The sequence below is a fragment of the Anarrhichthys ocellatus genome, unplaced genomic scaffold (genome assembly GCF_004355925.1).
Source record: "Anarrhichthys ocellatus isolate YVR2014 unplaced genomic scaffold, GSC_Weel_1.0 scaffold44, whole genome shotgun sequence".
Taxonomy (NCBI): Eukaryota; Metazoa; Chordata; class Actinopteri; order Perciformes; family Anarhichadidae; genus Anarrhichthys; species Anarrhichthys ocellatus.
The window spans coordinates 1320410-1339558 of NW_022280074.1; the positions used below are offsets into that span (position 1 = coordinate 1320410).

Here is a 19149-nt window from a genome sequence, read left to right on the forward strand (position 1 = left end):
GGTCAGTTGTCATAATTCGAATCAACATTGCAGTGTCAATGAAAGGGACAACCATGAACGGTGCTTTAACCTCTTGCACGTGATTTGCTTTGCACGCAGTCAGTCTGAATAAGGATGAAGCAATTCAAAACGCAGATTTATTGATGAATAAGTTATAATATCGAGTTGCACGCACGCCGAATTTAGGAGTTGGTTCTATTGATCTGAAATCCAGTCATTTTAAGATGTATTGTCTGTTTGCGCAAGGTGGAGGAAATGAAACTTTAAATAGTCATGCTTTTGAACGCGGTTCAGTCTGCCTTCCCATAATAAGCCGTATTGGGGCTAGTGGTGACGTAACCCACTGACGGCCACTTCCCACTCAAACAGTTGGCGTTCAGTCAGTAGTAGCACAAAAACTACCCCTAGCATCCGTGACTTTGATGTAGTTAGTAACTTATACAGGCAAATATGCGACAAGGTAATGTAAAGTATTTTACAACAGCTAACCACATTGATGAAACTAAGAGCATGATAACCACAAATGCTAAAAGTTATCCTGGGTTGGATTCAGAACTTGCTAGCCACCCCCACCTTGAGGTCTAGCGTTAAAAAAAAGTCAAGTGGCTAAAGCTAACGCGAAGCTAAACATTACTTGGCTAACCGGCCGGGTCCGCTGACAGCGGTTGACTGTTCACGCCACTTGCTCGGGCACTAACAGTGGTTGTGGACTAGCGGTGCTGCCGTATTGTACGTGTACAACTGACAGCCAGCGCTGTGTCGTTAGTTTGGCAGCCCACTGCTTTGGAGGGCAAGATAATGTGAGCTAGCTAGCTTAGACTGGCGTTAGCTTTAGCAAAACAAGAGCTCTGTCTCAAGAGTCAGCTGACAGGCTGCTGTGAGCTGCCAGCAGACCAGTGATGGATCAACTGAAAGTAAAGGATCGCATATTGGAAAACCTCTCCTTATCTGTCAAGAAGGTAAGTGCCGTCCGCTTGGTTAGCACACTTGAACGTTGTCACTAAATTGAAGTGTTTTCACGTGAATGACTGTAGCTAACGATAGGTCATCTTTTGTCTGCCAGAGAGGGCAACTTTCAAGTCGGTGGGACATTACCAGCTGGCTGCTACGAGAGAGGGCCTTTCCCTTACTGACACAAATAACATGTAGACTATTCTCTGCGACTTCTGAATTCACTTGTATGTTCTATGGTGTTATGGTTTTAGTTTCTCTTTTTGACCACGGTGTACCACAGTGGCATCAAGCCCCTGTGTCTGCCCACTGCGGTATGTGTTGTAAACACACCTGCAACTACATCAGGACACACATATTTGCAACACAGTCGATTTTTGCTCCTAATTTCCCTTTTATACTTATGGAATGTTTTAGATTTGTTGTCCAATTGTGCCTGATGTGATTGTGAGACTACCTTTCTCACAACTTGTCAGACATCGTTGCATCTTCTTCCTGGACTTTCTGCATGCTTGTACATTCACATTATTAGTCTTTAATGCAATGAATCAAGCCCAGTACTGCGTCTTACTTCCTTAATCCACCTTTTTCTAATCACCCCGTTTATCTCGTCTATTGTAAAGACTGCATAAGAACCATAAATAGTGCTTATGAAATGGAACGCCTCAAGCTTCCAAGAAGGAGTACAGTGTTTACCTCAAACAAACATTGCTTAGTCATGTCAAAGGATTCAAATTATTGTTCTTTGGGTCACAATCCTCAAAGCTACTCCGACCTACACTTTAGTTGGTTATGCTTAAGGGTTTGTGGCGCGCTGCAGGATGTTGGATGACAATGAAACACTCATCGTGTGCATGAACCACGTACCTCTCAGTAGAGCTGCCGTCATCTAACATTGTGCATAACATCCACATCAGATGAATGAGTAGGAATTGTAGCCTCAATTTGAAGGGGACCAAATACAATTGGTTGGATATCCTTCACAGCCGTGTCCCATGACTGGTTTAAGGCTCCAATCCACAGACATCAGCAGGCCCTTGGTATCTTCTCTGGTGATGCTCTGTCAGACCTGTCCTGCAGCCAGCTCACTCACTGCTTGTCTGGTCTTCAGCAGTGAAATCATAGCAGAAAATCCCAACAGAAAAACACATACTTAGTTGGACTTAGTTCAGAAACATTCCACTGCTTGGCACTGAATTCCTTGATTACTTTGACTGCATGTTCCACTATAGGATCATAGTCCTGCTGCACCGTCCTAAACCTTGGATCAGCTACAATTCCTTCAGCGTTCAACCCATATTGATGTGAACACCATTTAGCACCCTTAATGGCCAGTATCTGCTCATACTGTTGTTGCTGTTCTATTTAAAATCTAGTATGCGGGAGCACAGAGCCAAAAATAATGAGATGACTTGATCATCAGGTTAGACATTCATTACAGCCAAAAAGTACGGAACAGTTTCGCTTGTTTGCATGTTTTTGAAAGCTCTTTCACCAACTTCAACAGTCACTGATACCAACCAAGTACAGGATAACGGTGTACACTGCGTGGTGACCCCCGGCACACACATAGTACATTGCAACCAAAGTTTTGAACAACGGGTATATCCACAAAATAAAACATTCCTCTCCAGATCCATGCACCTAAGCCATACCGTCATAATAAAGCCAACCCATCCATTAAAAAATGAAATAGCTTAATAGGTATAACTTTTGAAGGTCTGTCCTTTGTAATAACTTTTTCAAATACAATCAGTTTTTGAGAAATAATTGCAATTTCTGTCACTGGAATGTGAGTTTTAGAAATGACCCTCTCTAAACTAACAGCAGAGAAACCATGTCTCTCTGTAGTTGCAGAGTTACTTTGCGGCCTGCGAAGATGAGACTCCAGCTATCCGAAATCACGACCGGGTCCTTCAGCGTCTCTGTGAGCACCTTGACCATGCTCTGCTGTATGGGTAAGAGACTTACTGCCAGTAAAAAAAATCTGGTTATAAATCTTATTTCTGTATTTTCTGCACCTCATGTCCATGTTAACTGTCTCAATTATGACATGTTTTAGATGCACGCTACAAGTAATTGATCTAGGTGTGGATACTTCAGAGTATGTTACGGTTCCATTGCTGTGAAAATGTAGCTCTTGTGTCATCACTCTGCTCACGTTGCCCCTTTCTCGCCTCACGCATGCGATACTATTTACTGCATTACAGCCTGCAGGACATCTCCTCGGGCTACTGGGTCCTGGTCCTTCACTTCACCAGGAAAGAGGCTGTCCGGCAGATAGATGAGCTTCGGCACATTGCAACCAACCTCGGTCGAAGTGAGACATCCCCCTCACTCCGTCAAACACACTCACACGCACAGGATTTTAGTTTGCGGGGGGGGGGGGAGCGTCGATCATGATTCAATTGGTTACATTCATAGAAAATAACTCTTCTCTGTTCTGCGTAGGCCGATCATGGTTATACCTGGCATTGAGTGAGAGCTCTTTAGAGAGCTATCTACGCCTCTTCCAGGAGAACCAAGGATTACTGCAGAAGTATTATTTCAAGTAAGTGTTCCAGTTACGAGTAAAGTTAGTTAAGTAATTCTGAATTTACAAACTGATGGTCTGTAACAAGTGGAAGTTGCATTTCAGGAATTACTTGTTGTGGCTGTTAGAGAACAAATAAATGTACTATTTTTGTGGTTAAAGTGAATGTCTGTCACTCACATGAAGCTAACTGATCTTCGTCTCTGCTAGGAACGCACTGGTCTGCAGTCATGACCACCTCACGCTCTTCCTCACGCTGGTGTCCGGCCTGGAGTTCATTCGCTTTGATCTGGAGCTGGTTAGCATGTGTTTCACGACAATATCAATAGAAATGCAGCTCCTAAGTGATAGCGGCATGCGTGTAACGTTTCTCTTGGGTCCTGCTGGTGCAGGATGTGCCCTATCTGGACGTGGCCCCCTACATGCCAGAATACTACAAACCCCAGAACCTGCTGGACTTCGAGGAAAGGCTGCCCAGCTCAGACAGCTTGTCCTTGCACTCCTTCACCTCCCTCACCTCCACCAACCTGGAGTGGGATGACAGCGCCATCGCCCCCTCCAGTGAAGGTAAGCAGTGGGTAGTGGGTCCCGATTAGCTCTCGTTGGCTCCGATGCCAATCCCAGTCCTTCAGTGTTTAGAGGCGGAAGCGCCGGCTAAAATGAGAAGCTGCTATCTCAAGGTTTTGTACACTGCTCTTTGCTAATACGAGGGGAGAGATAACAGATTTGTTACAGTCAGAGATGAACAAATCTTAAATCCTTTTATTTGTGCAGTACTGCTATCCTTTGAATTAGCCTCATCATGAATCTAGTGTCAGTTCTATGTGCCGCTGTGTCTCTAATCTGGACACTAAAGGACCAATCATGATGTAACTGTAGTGCAGAATGGCCGCATTTATTTTGGGTTCATGTTTGGATCAGGCCACAAGTACACACTCATATGCTGAGGCACGAATTCAGAGAGTGATGTCACGCTGACGGCATGTTGAAGCAGAAGTGAGATTGATCTTTGGCAGACTCTTGTGACTCACGAATACCAAAGTGCATTTCATCAAATGGATCACTTGGCGTCCAGAGGCTCGCGGCTACAGAATGTTATCATCGGGGTGATTGCTGTTAGGGCAGTAGAGCTTCTGTTCGAAGAGAGAGTCCCCCTCGCCACGTGCTTCTCAACCGCCTCCAAAACAGAGCAGCTGGTTCAAGTCAAAATCAAATGGATTTATTATCCCACAAATGTAAAAACAGTTACAAACCGAATAACACTATTAATAACAAAATATTTCATGAAATTGAGGCCCAATCCACCCGCAGAGGATCTGAAGATGTCTGGAAATTCACAGTCCTTCAGTTGTCTTCCTAGTGTCTCTGAGATGTCCCGTATCAGCTCAGTGATTGGCTGAAATCCAATAAGCCCCTCCTGGCCTTTGACCCGCTGGCCTGGTCAGTCACTCCTCTTCTGAACCGGTCCCCCCTCCTTCTTTAAAACAGCATACTACACCATCCTCGCTTGGCCATCCTTCACTCATTCATATGGGCGTGTCTGAAAGGCCTCACTCAAAATCCCTCACGTTCCTTCATGGTTCAAAACATTCAGTGACTATTCTTACAGTGTTCAATTCATACCGTGACTATACTTTTTAAGTTTAATACATTCAATGATTATGCTTTCATGGTTTAACACTTCTATAAGTAAATATACTGTAAACATACAATATCCACCACTAGGGGTGCTATTAAACATACCAGCAATGCTTTTAAACTTAAATTCCTCACATTGCGACGCTTACTGAATGCTTTCCACATCACTCTGCACAAAGTACTGAGTCAGTTTCCCTCTTTTAGTTTTAGTTCCCACTTTGTCTATTCGTCCCCATCGATTCTGTTATTTCATAGACCATATGTCATGTTATTTTTCTCTTCCATTGTGATCTCCTCTCTCCTGTCTCCACTCCATCTCTCTCTAATATTGAATGTCATCCTTCCTTGTTTTTTTTTTTTTTAGATTATGATTTCGGTGACATCTTCCCCGTGTTGCAGTCATTGCCAAGTGCAGACTGGGAAGGTGGGACATTGGTCAACCCATACCCTTCCAGCTGTTTCACCCTCCCTCCCTCCTATCTAGCATGGCCGTCCCTCAGTTTGTGCGTAATGCATGCTGTGTTGGCTAGTCAGTAATGTTGATATGTAAAGTACAGCTAGCTGGTGCAAAAGACTGCTGATCTGAGGACATGGAAAGAAGCACAATCAAAGGGGCTGGGGTAAAAGTGATTCTAATTTTTGGGAATGGATTCAGTCGGAGGGGATTTGTGTTTGGATGTAAAGTTGTGTGGCACACTTTCAGCTAATAATATAAATTAAGTGATATGGCAGGCATATGACTTACATTACTGTACTTCATATGCACAAAGCTTTCTGTTAACCTCCATGAAACATGAGGTATGAACTAACTGAAAGCCTTCTTTTGACAGTAGTATTTTAATGTCTAGTAAAGCCCACATTCATTTTTAGTAAAGCTTCTCTTAATGCTCATTGAATTATCAAACAAAAACACAAGGTGTCGTCATAATGAATAGGTTGACAGGTAAGTTTGGGAGGAAGCGCAGCTCTTTGGTTCTCTGGGAATTCATTGTTGGGCGGGTACATGGAGCTGCTATCTGTCATGTTCTGCACGTTGCGTTACTCATCTTGGGAATGATCCGAATGCTCACTCTGCCTTTTTGTTTACCGCAACAAGATAACCGCCTGGTGTACTGCCCGGTACTCACCTCGTCCAGTCTGTCTCCATTACACTGTGTTATCTGTTTGTCTGGCGCATCGTTGTCTTCCTGTGCGATATGTGGCACTGGTCTCAGTTCAGCTCAACTGTAGTGTGGAGGTAACAATCAAGAAGAGTTGCTTAAGGACATAGAATGCAACTTCCTTGAAATTATTACAGCGTCGGCTTGCAGTAAGCTTGTCAGTGGGTCAGTCCACTCACGATGAATCAAAAATGCTGATTCCTCCAAATTGTATTATTTAAATATTTGTTTAGTATGACCCATCTCTAACTGCAGAGGTAATGCTTGACCTAGGCCAGTGCCATGAAGTAAGCTGCTGTCCGTGCACCTACTTGATGTCTTGCGCATTGTGTTTTGTGCCTCTCTCTCTGACCCTGCCAAAGAACTACAAAGGACACTGCGGCCCCTAACATTTGTTTGTGTGCGATGCTGATGAAGAAACACGCAGAGTTTTTGTGAAAATGTCTCGTATTGGTAATGAAACATGAACAAAAAAAGATACATTTTGAATGTGCTTGGATAGAAACAGCTCACAATTACTTTCTATCGTCAAAATTTTTGATTTCTAAGTTAATCACTCAACTTACCGGCGAGACAGTGGAAGCAAAAATTCAGTGTAATTCTTCTGTATATTCACAACTACATGTGGGTGACTGCTACTTTAACTCTTGGTGTATCTTTTCATGTCAGAGGGTGACCTGACTGACCAGGCCAGCTGCCCACGATCCAGTGGCTCTGATCCCCAGACAGTCATCAGCGACACGGTGGTCCTTTCCGCTGGCACTGTGAAGGTGATGGCAGCAGCTCATCTCGCTGCGGACAGCCCAACGTACAGACACAACCCCTTCAACGAGGACTCGGACACCAACACCTCAGCCGACGTCACGCCGGTTCACTTGGCCAGCTGCTACTATTCTGTCACCGCTGTAGATGACACGGAGACCACCGGCGGCGAGCTGGAGGTCATAAGGTACAGTAGCAACAGGTTCAGTTTCAGGCTCGTCCGCTCACATTCTATCTGCACAGTTGTTGTAATTGTATTAGAACGGAGGAACCACAGCTAACCATTCTGGTCTTCCAGGATGGCCAGACGAAGGAAAACAGCCAAGAAGCGACGAGGGAGGGGCTCCACAGATTCCATCAGCAGCCTCCAGAACTCTGTCTCCTCTGAGCACGTGGAAATGGGCAACAGCCTCCGGTCTTCAGAGGATGTGGATTCATTGAACGGCGCTGTAATTCAGCCGGATGCAGAGGCTGAGCTGAGGAGAAGCCGGGTGGGATCAGAGGTTGTGGAGGAAGGAGACGAGGACGGAGTAGAAAGCCTCCTACGGCTCCCAGAGATGACTGACACCTCCATGGACACCGTGGGCCAACCGCTCCGTGACGTCATGGACCGGCTCAACGGGGCTCTGGATAGGGAGGAGGCCTGGGAGCAACGAGAGGAGGGAGAGGAGAAAAGCGGCGCCGACCGTGACCGGGGTCCCGAGCCCCCTACGCAGCAGCCCTTTCGGGAGGATTCAGAGGGTGAGCCACCTGACCCAGCCCCAGGAGAGACGTCTCTCTTCCTGCAGGCCCCTGCTGAGCCTACAGTCTTATGCTGCTTTACCCCCAACAGTTCAGACTCTACTCTCTCAGGTGGTGGCCACTATGACTCTGCAGAGCATAGCCACTCGCAAACTCTTTCAGGTGGCCTTAAAGATGAAGGAGATGCAAAAGTGTCAGCAGGACAGGAGCCCGAGATGAAGACCGGGGAGGAAGACACAGAAGTGTTTACTGAGGAAGCAGAGAATTCTCATCCTGCAGAGTTTAAGTAAGGAGTTTCTAAAAAAAGCATTGTTTGTTGTTGTAATGTTGTTCAAAGTATGTTTAATGTTCTTCATATTTTATATTTCAGAGTGGACAACAATCACTTGCTTCTTCTCATGATTCATGTATTCAGAGAGAACGAGGAGCAGCTCTTCAAGGTGAAGACGGAGGATTGTTGTTATATTTTATTTATGTTGAAAGAAGTTACATCTTTTGGATAAAATGTGAATGTATCAATCAAATAGTAACATTTAAAGAAATAAAGCAGCACAGTGATGTCATGGTCTTTTACCAGGCCTGTTTTCAATCGTCTGGAAAATTGATCGTCTATCACACGTCTTTAAATCAGTTTTGGTTCTTAACTCTGACAGTAAGGGGAAGAAGTGGTTTTGGACACTATTGCTCAGTGGAAGTTTTGCAAGGCTCAGTTTGCCAACTGCATTGTAACTGCTTTTACTCAGGCTGTAGCAATGTACCTGTCTGGTGTAAGCTTGTTTAAAAATCCACACTTTTTCACACACAAAAAGCTGGGTTATTATTAGCTTAATTAGCCTAAATAATTTCAAGTATCAAGTGAATAAAGAGTGCACATGTTTGTGATAAATGATGAGAACTTACAGCTGATGATGGACAGTCAGTCTACAAAATAACTGACCTATAAAGTTTGTTATCTGCTGTACTACAGTGTGCTATCCAGTTGCCAGAAGCCATCGCTCGTGAACACAACAGTTTGACACAGATGAATGTGGAGGCTGCAGACATTTGACAGAATTTATCTCTATGTTTTCAGATGGCGAGAATGAGCACAGGCCATATGGAGGGGGACCTGCAGCCCCTTTACCTGCTGCTGACTGACTGTTACATCTACCTGCTTAGGAAGGGTAAGTGCTTAAAAACAACACTTTTTTTCACACATGGGGAAACGGGCATCGCAATTTCCTTACGTTTGGGGAGTACAATTTTGACCATGACTTCGTAAAGCGATGGTGTCCATCTGTACTAGCAATGCTATGAGAATTTCTTTGACATTACATTTGAATAAGGTTATTCTTGAGACAGAAAATACTTTACACTAACATGTGCTCACTGCGTGTCTTGGTTGTACTTTTGTTTTCCTCCACAGGTGCAGCAGAGAAGCCCTACACTGTGGAAGCTGCTGTTTCCTATAATGAGCTGGACTATCTTTCAGTAAGTGTCCTCCACAACAGAATTTACTTCACATACTGTATGTCCATGGCCTGGGCCGCTGTTATTTTACACACGCATGTTTCCACAAACCCTTTCATGTTGTCTTCTTACGGTGTGTTGACACCAAACGCATTCATATAGGGCATGTGGGAGCCGGGACTGATGCAGACAGATTGGCACGTTTTCTTTATCATCATGCTCGCATATTTTAGAAGCGGAGGCTTGTAGTTGCCAAAGTTACAATCATAGCAAATTGCTACTTGTTAATTAAAACTATTGTATTAGAATAAAAGAGGTATATAATAAACCTGCTGTTTGGCCGGCAGCCAGCACTTATGGGAAACTGCATGGTCCAAAAATGTGATCTATATTGAGTTAATTACAAGATATTTATGAACTAATTAGACTCCAGCAAGATGTGACAGCTGTGGTAGTGGAGCACAACGTTAGTTTGGTGTCTGATATATCAGATGCAATGCTGTTTTCCTTTAGGTGGGCCTTGACCAACAGACGGTGGCGGTGGTTTGCACCAACAGACGAAGAACATTCCTGTTGGACACAGCTGATGCCTCCCTGACTCTGTGAGTGTACCTGTTTATCTCTGCCTCGTGTTTCTTGGTTCTCTGACTCCATAAACTGTTTTTGCGAGCAATGTGCAACTCTTTGCAACGAGCCAGCGTGCACAAAATCACAACTACTCATGTGTCTATATGTGATGTATTGTGAGCCACACAGGGCACGTCACAAAATGGATGATTGATGATTGTTGAACTTATCCAATCCATCCTTCTTCACGTACAGGTGGTTCTTGTCTGTTCTCCAGTCAGCCATGGTGAAGGGCTGTCGTGAGCCTCCTTACCCCTCTGTGCTGACGGATGCTACCATGGAAAGACTGTCTCTCACGAAGTTTGTCTCCCAGGAGTCTCACTGTGAGGTACATGTGCGTTAAACTTCTCATATACTGTATCAGCTCTTCCTTACAGGTCTGGTCTTTACAGAGAGAATGATACCAACATGTTACTAATCACCACTAGAAACTGAAGTGAAAGAACAGAAACTTTTTGGGGAAAATCTGTGACGCAAGTAATCACAAATCATAGCTAGTGTGTCAAACTGTAACACACAAATGCACAGCATTTTCATTTGTAGATGCATTGGGCGGGTAAAAATGCATTTAATCATGTTTGTATACAACTTATTTTGGACTGCATCACCATGTAATAATGACATGATATTGACAACAAAATATCAAACACAATGCTCACTGTGATAAATACTTCACCTAAGTCTCTGGAAGTCAAACTTCACATTATATACGAATTGAAGTAACTGGCTGCCTGGAAGGTTTTTTCCATAATTCTATAAAGTTTGGGAGTCCCCCATAATAACATTATTTTTTTACCACTTTCCTTTTCTTTGGCTGACTTTCGGCGCAGTGGTAAACTAATACATTCCTTTTTCTCCAGGTATGTGACGTGTCTATCCAACTGTACTCACTGGTCCACTGGGAGGATCCTATGGACATGACTTTGTCACCCCAGGGTGGCCCACCAATCTCTGGACTACCTTCCAGCACCAAGGAGGGGGCTCTGCAGTACCGGGCTGGAAGCACCTACCTGGGCAAAGAGCTCTGGAAAAGCTGCTACCTCGTTCTCAGGTATGTGCAGGTCGCACACGCCAGTATCCCGTTCAGCTGGTATCGATACGTTCCTTGAGATCAGCTGGGTTTCATACTCATCTCAATTCCCATTGTAATATCTATTGCATTTAAGAATGACAACTACATACTGTAATCCTGAAAAACCAGTGTGTGTGTGTTGAGTGTAAAAAAAATGTAGATCACATTTCCCATAAAAATGTGTCATCAGCCAATGTGTTTATGATTAAATCGTTTACCAGAACACAAGGTTCTTCATAGAATTATCCTCTTCATTGTTGCTATTAAAGTGCACCAGATTGATGCATTTAACTATAAAAGTAAAACATTTTCATTTCAAGCTTGCCCCCGGAGCCCCCTAGAGGGTGAATATTACAATATATATCTGAGAATAAACAGCGCAATGTCCCAATAATGTATTCCATTATTGTGTCCCAATATTGTGCAGCCCTACACTGAATATTATGTGAAAACAATTTATATTTTTGCAATATAACATCAAGCTTTATTAGGTGAATATATGAACAGCTGTCTCTGTTTCTTGCAGAAAGGGGATTCTGTACCTGTATTCAGAAAGAACTGATGTGGCACCTCTGCTGTCAGTCACTATGCGGTAAGCTTCAACTGGCTGAAAGGTCGTCCTGTTTCACAGCAGACATTTTGAGCCGCCATTGCAGGATAGCACAGTGTCACTAATAGCATTACGACACCTCTCCTCTATTCAAGCGTCCCAGTAAGTCCTGACAGAGACACAGTGAGCCAGCGTGCACAATACCAGGACCATGAAACTGAAACGGCTAAATGGAATTCAACCATCATCCATTCGATTGTTTACTCCTGTGCTTTTCCCTACAAGGACAAATCAAAAGGCCTATTAGACTAGAGCTGATTGAAATGTGGAGGCCTTTATTGTTCAAAAGCAGCAAACGACACGCTGAGAAAATGGTGTTCGCTGATGTATTTTCATGCCTCTTGTGCCCAACAGAGGAGAGCACTGTGGAGGTTGCCGTCGCTCAAACAGCACAGAGCGTCCGCACGCCTTCCACGTCATCCTGACGGAGCGGCCGGCGCTGGAGCTCAGCGCCAACAATGAGCAGGACATGGCCGACTGGATGCTGCTGCTCTGCCAGTCCGTCTCCAAAGGGGTAAGGAGTTATACATACGCATGCATCGTGTGTTTTCATTTCTAATATCGCATGTATCTCAAGCTTTTAATAGACGCTAGATAGATAGACAGTAATAGGTGTCACACAGTCTGTTCATTATCAATCCGTAATGAACATTTTTACACCGGCCCAACCTTCCATGTGGGCATGTACAGGCTGTTTTCCTCCCTAAAAAAAGTTCACTAGGACTCCAGTTGCTGATGTTCTTAATGGTTCATAATAAAGGTATAATTAAATTATAGCCACTATACCTGCAGGTCATCCCTCAAGGCGTGGCTCCCACTCCATGTATCCCATGTTGCCTGGTGATGACAGACAGGAAGCTGCTCACCTGCCATCAGGACTGTCAGACCAGCTTCTTCCGTTCGCTGGGCAGCGCCGATATCTGTGACGTCACTTCCGTCAGCCTGGAGGCCGACAAGGAGTACTGTGTCATTGTGAGTGGCCATTTGTTTAACTTCTCTTGGTGTTAGTCCAATGTATGGATTTATATGAGACTTAAACTAATTACTTTATGTATACATAAGTATATGCTACACAGTTTGAATGTATTAACTATTAAATTAAGCTGTTATGAAGTTCTGCGCTCTCAGGACTGTGCTTTTGCTTAGGGTATGCATTGATAACATAAAACATGTATCTAATTTGTCACCGATGTTTGGCAGATTAAGAAGCTGAATTCATGAAATAATGATTTTTAAAACGTAAGAAAGTACCAGCGTCTCCATGCTATCCTAATGTAAATATGATATTTCCGGTCTAACAAGGGGTCCAGCCTTCATAAGCATACAAGACACACGTCATACATCACGCTGCAGTTTGTGTGTACCAAACAAACTGCTCTAACTGGTATGAATAATAAACAGCTGACAGAGTCGGGTGTCTCCTCAAAGTAAACCCAAGACCTGGTGGATCTTGGGTTTAGCTAAACTCTAGTTACATTTTGTCATGAAGTACCTTCTACCGCAATATTTTTTGTTGAAACAAGTAAATCGTGTGGTATAATTTTTATTAATGAACAATCTTGATTGAGACCATGAGAACAGTATGACATTACTGAATGGACTTTGTCTATTAGTTACATCTTCAGGTAGCATCTTTAGCTTTATCTACGGTACATCCCACTGGCACCAAGACGAAGCAAGAGGAAATGAGTTCTTTTCGCATTAGTTCAATTTAGTCTAAAGGCGTAAACATTGAACAGGCAGTACTCTATCGATCTATCTATCGATCGATCGATCGATCGATAGTTAGATAGAGACACACACACACACACCAGTTTCCCAGTATATAGTTCTGCTATAATTCTCTTGTGTTTAGGAACTTTAATGTAAGCCGTCCAACTTTCTCCCTCTGTAGGAGTTTGCGTCAGATCGGACCCAGTTCCTTCCTCCGTGGGTGTTGTACTTCAGCGGCTGTGAAGAGAGAGATCGACTGCTGGAGGCGTTAGACAACACATGGAAGGCTGTTTTCCAGGTAGGAAGATAGTTAGACTAGTCATTATTGTGGTTCAAGGAAGAAAGAAAAAAGTCAGTAATATTGCATTATTTGCTGTCCTAAAAACATTAGTATTCAAGATCTTATATCCAACAATTCCTGCCAATGGCTGTGCATCTCGTTAAACCCTCATGTATGTCCTCACTGTACACAGGTTGATCTTCCCCACAGAGAAGTGTTGGATCTGTCCGTGCAGAAGCGTTGCGGGGAGGCCCTCGCCCTGATGAATAGCGCCTGGCAGAGGGCAGACAGTCTGGCCCGAGGCAGAGCCCAGCGTGAACCCTGGTGCTGACAGACACACACACATATGCACGCATACACTTACCTGTGGGTAGCCACTGAGACAGACCGATCGTTAAACAGTCTAGTATAGTTCCAGGACAGACGGAGTTCACTCTGGCATTCAGTCTGTGTCACTGTAAACTGAGCTGAAAATCAGACGCGGTTATTGGTTGATGCACTACAGTGCAAGCACGTGATGCACCTCTGATTCACCGATGAAACGTTTCTCTCAGAGAAACTGCAGAAGTAGCAATGCATACGGCACGTCACACATCGCAGCAAGACATGCTATCGATGACATCGATATTAACAAAACGATAAAACTGATTTGTATTTGATTCTCGTGACACATTGCCATTATTCCTTTGTTAGAGCTTCTTAAGAAATAGCAGCACTGCAGAACAAATATGCTGAATCAAGGAGAAGTTTGAGGTCAGATGATATGACGCTTTCTTGACTTGTACTAAAAAAAGCCCTGAAGGGAATGGCGATGGATAATTGTAGAACGTACACAATGTACAGTTGATGTGTCGAGACTTTGAAACCAGTCATCATTACGTCGTGCGTTCAAATATATCCGGCTGTATTGAGTTTAAGAATTCTGTCTCCACAAAGTAAACCTTGACGTTGAGATGTGAACGGGAGCGATGATGAAACACACATTTAGTACAAGCTGAGAGGAAGACAAGGACCCGGTTCCGGCAGCTTCCCTGCACAGTGAAAAAAAAGAAAATTATTAAAGTTTACTTAAAAACAAAATCAATCTAATGTATGTCAAGAAAGCCATACATGAAGGGGCAGTCAATGCTCGTTTGCTACGTGGAAAAAGTTCACCCTCCTTGCCTTGCACAGACAGAAGTAACGCTCTCTGACCTGCACAAGTCACACAACTGTGTGAAGATAAGTCACTCCTTGCTTAGTACCAGTTACAAGATGTTCTACTGAACCGGTACAGTTATAGAGCAAAATGTACAGCGCTGTACAGTATCAACGCATAATCACCGATGGTTATGTATGTGTCAGTTTTCAGGTTCTCTAAGGGCAACATACCGCTACACTGAATTCTTGTCACATACAGAATGAGGATCCCAATACGAAGAATATCTGGATGTTTAACAGTTGCACTGTACATGACATGCTCAAACTCTATCTGAGAACTTTCTTTACCAATTTAAACTTTGTCACACGTTCAAACAAAAGAAGAAAAACTATCAGGAAATGCGACAGACTTGCCTTTTTATCTCCACTCTGTAGAGACAGGTGGAGGCTTCCATGCAGACTTGCACATTGTTTTTGCTGTTAGTGTTTTTTTTTTGTAATGGTACCAGTTGTGATTTTGTTTTCATATCATAACGTGCTTTTGTATGACCTTTGCAGAGTAAGTGGGAACAATTGTTGCTGAATTATTTAATTGACTGGGGACAATCTGCGGGGGGACTGACGTCTGACATATATATATATATATATATATATATATGTTCCAGCTTTAATGTGGGCAAGTATTTAAGGAAGAATCTGTTACTGACTGAGAGCTACAACTTGTCTTGGCTTACCATTTTTACTTTGCACCAGTGGTTGGTGGCACGTTACTGTGCTGCACTCTGTACAGTGCGATCGGGCCACTCCGCTAAATTAGAAAATCCCTTTCTACACGAGTCGTTTAGTGGTGCAAGACAATGTTTGATGCTTAAAGTCACAATCTCAAAGACCTCCGTTTCATTCTCTTTGGCTGAAAGCAGTAATTGCAGTTCTCTTATTTCGGATCCCACTTCCCAGTGATCCAAACAGGATGTGTGGCGTCACTTATTTCTGAAGTGTCACTACTGTCTGGAGTCATCGATCTTTTCTTTGTTTGTTTCGCCATAGTAACCGTCTCAACAGCAGCAGAGACCAGAAAAAACCAGTGCACCGCTTCACTCGCAAGTGAGTTGAAGAGCCAGTCTGTTGCGTTAGCTCCGCCTACCCTCTCTGGCGAGCCAACCGCTGCTGGGTGATGGTGAAGGCGTCGCTAACTGTGCTCCCGGGAATGTCGCCGCAGACACTCGGTTCATAATACTGCAAATGCAACGGCTGTCATCAGTGGGCCATCGGCTCAAACACCATTGTGTTACCTCATAGTAGGTCATTAAAATCTTCGAGATTATTACTTTAAATAGCCATGTGTTGCATCAGTTCTTCGCCAATTGTTTTAAAATAGTCTGTAATATCGTATAATATCAAAGCTTTACTTGGAAACGGGATAAGCATTGGAAGACCCGAAACCAAACCCTTCATAGTTTCCCTATAAACTATAGTCGGTAGATGGTTGTGTATGTGTTTCAATCTGCCCTTAATGACACTGATGAGAGTACTGCTGCTCTGCCAATGACGGTGTCTAACCGCTCTCCTTTCAAGGCTGAGATCAGCCTGAGATTTCTTTTGCAATGACAATGTTGCCCTTTTGTCAACCTTGACTGAACTGGACAAAAAACGTTTACACTAAATGAAGCCCTATTTATTTATTTCTGTGGTTGCCTCACACTGTACGACTTGGCTGACTGCGTTCGAACACTCATCTTAGGTTCATGTTGGGGTTTTCTTTTCTTTTTACTCTTTTGTGTTAAAATATGTGCTGTATGTAGGGCTGGGTATGAACCTCGATACTCTCTAAGGACAGACATAACGCTGTCCTCATTGAATGTTGGCACACAATGCTTGCTCATTGTCATTTAATTGGATGATGACAAATGTTTGTGAAAAAAAAATACGTGATTATATTCGATACTGAAAAATATCCAGTATCAAAAACCTTCAAATGATACCCAGCCCTATACATACAATATGTCACTTATTTATTGTATGTACAAAATGTCTTTCTCAGTCACACTGTGTTACCTACATGTCAGCATTAATCAGTGCTTTAAGCCTTTCTAAGTGCTGCTTGGTCTCATTCGTCGTCTGCTTTTTTTACAAAGAAATCTAATCTCAGGTGAAAAAGGTACGTCGCATCCAAAACCTTACGACTCACCGTATGTTCTTTTTTTAAACGCTGCTGGTTTTTTTGGGTTTTTTTTTAATTCTAATTTGAATATTTGTTTTAAATCCCTTTTTTTAATTTTGGTTTGATGCAGCATTATGAAGTTATTTTTGCGCACACAGACAAGGCTGCAAAGTAATATTACATGTTGGAAAAGGTTTTATGTAAAAGTCCTTTAATAATTCAGTGGGTTCCGAAATAGGATTGTTAAATTGCGTAGTTAAATTCGTCTCCTCCAGTGGATTACTTTAGGGCTTTTTGACCAGGGGAGAGTACACTTGCAATAAGTTGGACTTACTTGAAATGTTTGTTGGATTAAAGACAAATAATCAACTGCATAGAGTTGTGGCCTATGAAGTGTATATAAAGAAACGGTTAAAGTAAGTCTCTTTGAGCAGTGTTGTGAATGTGGGACATTGCTGGCCAATGATGGATGACATCTTCCGAGTGACGCATTGTGAAAAAGCGCCTTTTTTATGTTCGTAACTGTATTACTGCATGTAATATATGTATGACGTTTAGCGGTTTAATTGAATTGTAAATAGAGCACTAATCAAATATAACATACTGTACACACCGATGAATACGTCCAGAAGGTTTTACACTGTTCATAATGGTAATGAATGTACAAATAAACCTTTGTGATTGGACAGCGTAACTGAATAAATTGGAACAAAACCTCGGCTCCTGTGGTGATACATGCGCTATATGAACTGGTACATCCTCTTTTTAACATCTATAGTTCTGTTGTAGGTCAAACCAGTGGAATGCCATGCGTTCAAAAACAGTCGTGTTGGAGCAGGGACAGAAGATTCACAGGTAGGAGAGCAGCTGTGCGTTAGGTAAGCTGTCAAACTAAAAATGTAGTCACCATCGCACACTGCTGTTCCTGCTTTAATCACCAGTGTGCAGCATGTCAAAGGATGGTTGTCAGCGAAAAGACTGCACACACAAAAAATGGCGTATTGACTTATGTTATATGTCTGAGGGAATTGAGTTGTTTACCGACTTTAATTCCTGACTTTTAAACTCACTTTCCAGCCTTGATCACTGTTTTCAAATCAGTACTCCCAGAACACCATTTTCAAACCAATACTGCTGGAAGACAATTAAGCTAGAATGACTGGAAAACCATGCTTTCCAAACAAAAAAAGGAAATGACATATTGTCAGATCAGCGTGGTCTATTGCTGTATGCTGCGTTCTTCAATAGAGCTCCAGTTCCTCCCAGTCACCAGTAGAGGTCACACATGAACCTCTTTAATTAAACCCCATTAACAAGAATCTGGTCTGTCCTTGATATTCTACATATCATGTAGGTAGTAATGAGTAACCTACTTACTTTTCCTTCTCTTTTTACGATACTTATGTTTTAGCTTTTACACCATATGATCAAAAGTACCAAGTGGATGTTTGGTTTGGGGCTGTTTTTCCTTAGTTTGGACGACGCTCCTTAGTTCCAGTTAAAGTAAATTCTAATGCTGCAGCATACAATTATAGTTCAGGCAGCAGTGTGCTTCCAAATTTTGGGCCACAGTTTTAGGAGGCCCTTACCTGTTTCAACGTGCACAAAGCCAGCCAAGATATGAGTTTTTGTTTTTGTTGCAAGCTGATAGCTTTAGAATGAGATGTTAAACTATGTACTAATCTAGCATTCACATACTTTTGGCCATGTGAGGTATTTATCAAAGGGTCGGTTGCTGAGCTTCTTCAGAACCACTCTGTTATGTCTTGATATTACTCATATTCCCAGTTGAAGCTACCCAGCACAATCTCTGTCTGCCTTGTTTTTTTTCTAATTGCGGTGAAGCAAAATCAGGTATGTGTCACATGCTGTCCGATCTTAAAGTTTGGAGCACCTGTCAAATACTACAGTGATAGCATTCAATAACCACTGCTTCTACCAACCAATGTGGTCTTTTTTTTTAAAAACATTGAGAATATAGATCTACTTAAAGATAGTATAGTTAACTTTGTATCTGGTGCAATGTAAGATGTTCAGTATCGGCTGTAAAGAGTCCATGGTGACAAGAAGACGATATCAAGCGCAGCATCGATGGGAAATGTTCAAAGCCTCTGGTGTTTTTCATTATCTTGTAGTTGCTCGGGCAACAAGTTACAGCTGGTGTTGTTCAGATACATTTTAGCAGCGTAACGGCACCTCGTGTGTTTCGACGAGCCCCTAACTCTTCTCCCAGTGTGCGTCGTCTTCTCTGCACACAACTATACAGAACAGCATCAAAGAGGATTATAGGGAAGTGCTTGTTTGACTTTGGT

At 42.9% G+C, this 19149-nt stretch overlaps 1 protein-coding gene across 3 annotated transcripts; it reads left to right on the top strand.

The window, feature by feature from the left end:
- Positions 1–92: 92 nt before the first annotated feature.
- On the top strand, positions 93–17566 carry plekhm2 (pleckstrin homology domain containing, family M (with RUN domain) member 2). 3 transcript variants are annotated; one of them, XM_031868713.1, is made up of 21 exons: positions 93–959; positions 2803–2909; positions 3162–3271; positions 3403–3502; positions 3695–3782; positions 3877–4051; positions 5487–5546; positions 6952–7231; positions 7343–8071; positions 8156–8225; positions 8858–8948; positions 9191–9255; positions 9748–9836; positions 10057–10189; positions 10722–10912; positions 11460–11525; positions 11898–12057; positions 12336–12515; positions 13438–13554; positions 13730–13860; positions 15724–17566. In XM_031868713.1, exons 1-21 carry the CDS (start codon positions 900–902, stop codon positions 15782–15784), a joined length of 3063 nt encoding a protein of 1020 aa, XP_031724573.1. In that variant the 5' UTR covers positions 93–899; the 3' UTR covers positions 15785–17566. The 3 variants fall into 3 exon arrangements, with proteins under 3 accessions (XP_031724573.1, XP_031724576.1, XP_031724574.1); XM_031868716.1 differs by lacking the exon at positions 5487–5546 and having other exon boundaries at positions 15724–17565; XM_031868714.1 differs by having other exon boundaries at positions 13730–15790.
- The last annotated feature ends 1583 nt before the right edge of the window (positions 17567–19149 follow it).

What these genes read in the sequence shown, in the direction of transcription:
- plekhm2 (XM_031868713.1), top strand. Translation starts at nt 900, where the DNA reads ATGGATCAACTGAAAGTAAAGGATCGCATATTGGAAAACCTCTCCTTA. An exon ending in ATGAGCTGGACTATCTTTCA is followed by an intron (nt 9,256 to 9,747) that starts GTAAGTGTCCTC and finishes GTTTTCCTTTAG; the next exon opens with GTGGGCCTTGACCAACAGAC. An exon ending in ACAAGGAGTACTGTGTCATT is followed by an intron (nt 12,516 to 13,437) that starts GTGAGTGGCCAT and finishes CTCCCTCTGTAG; the next exon opens with GAGTTTGCGTCAGATCGGAC.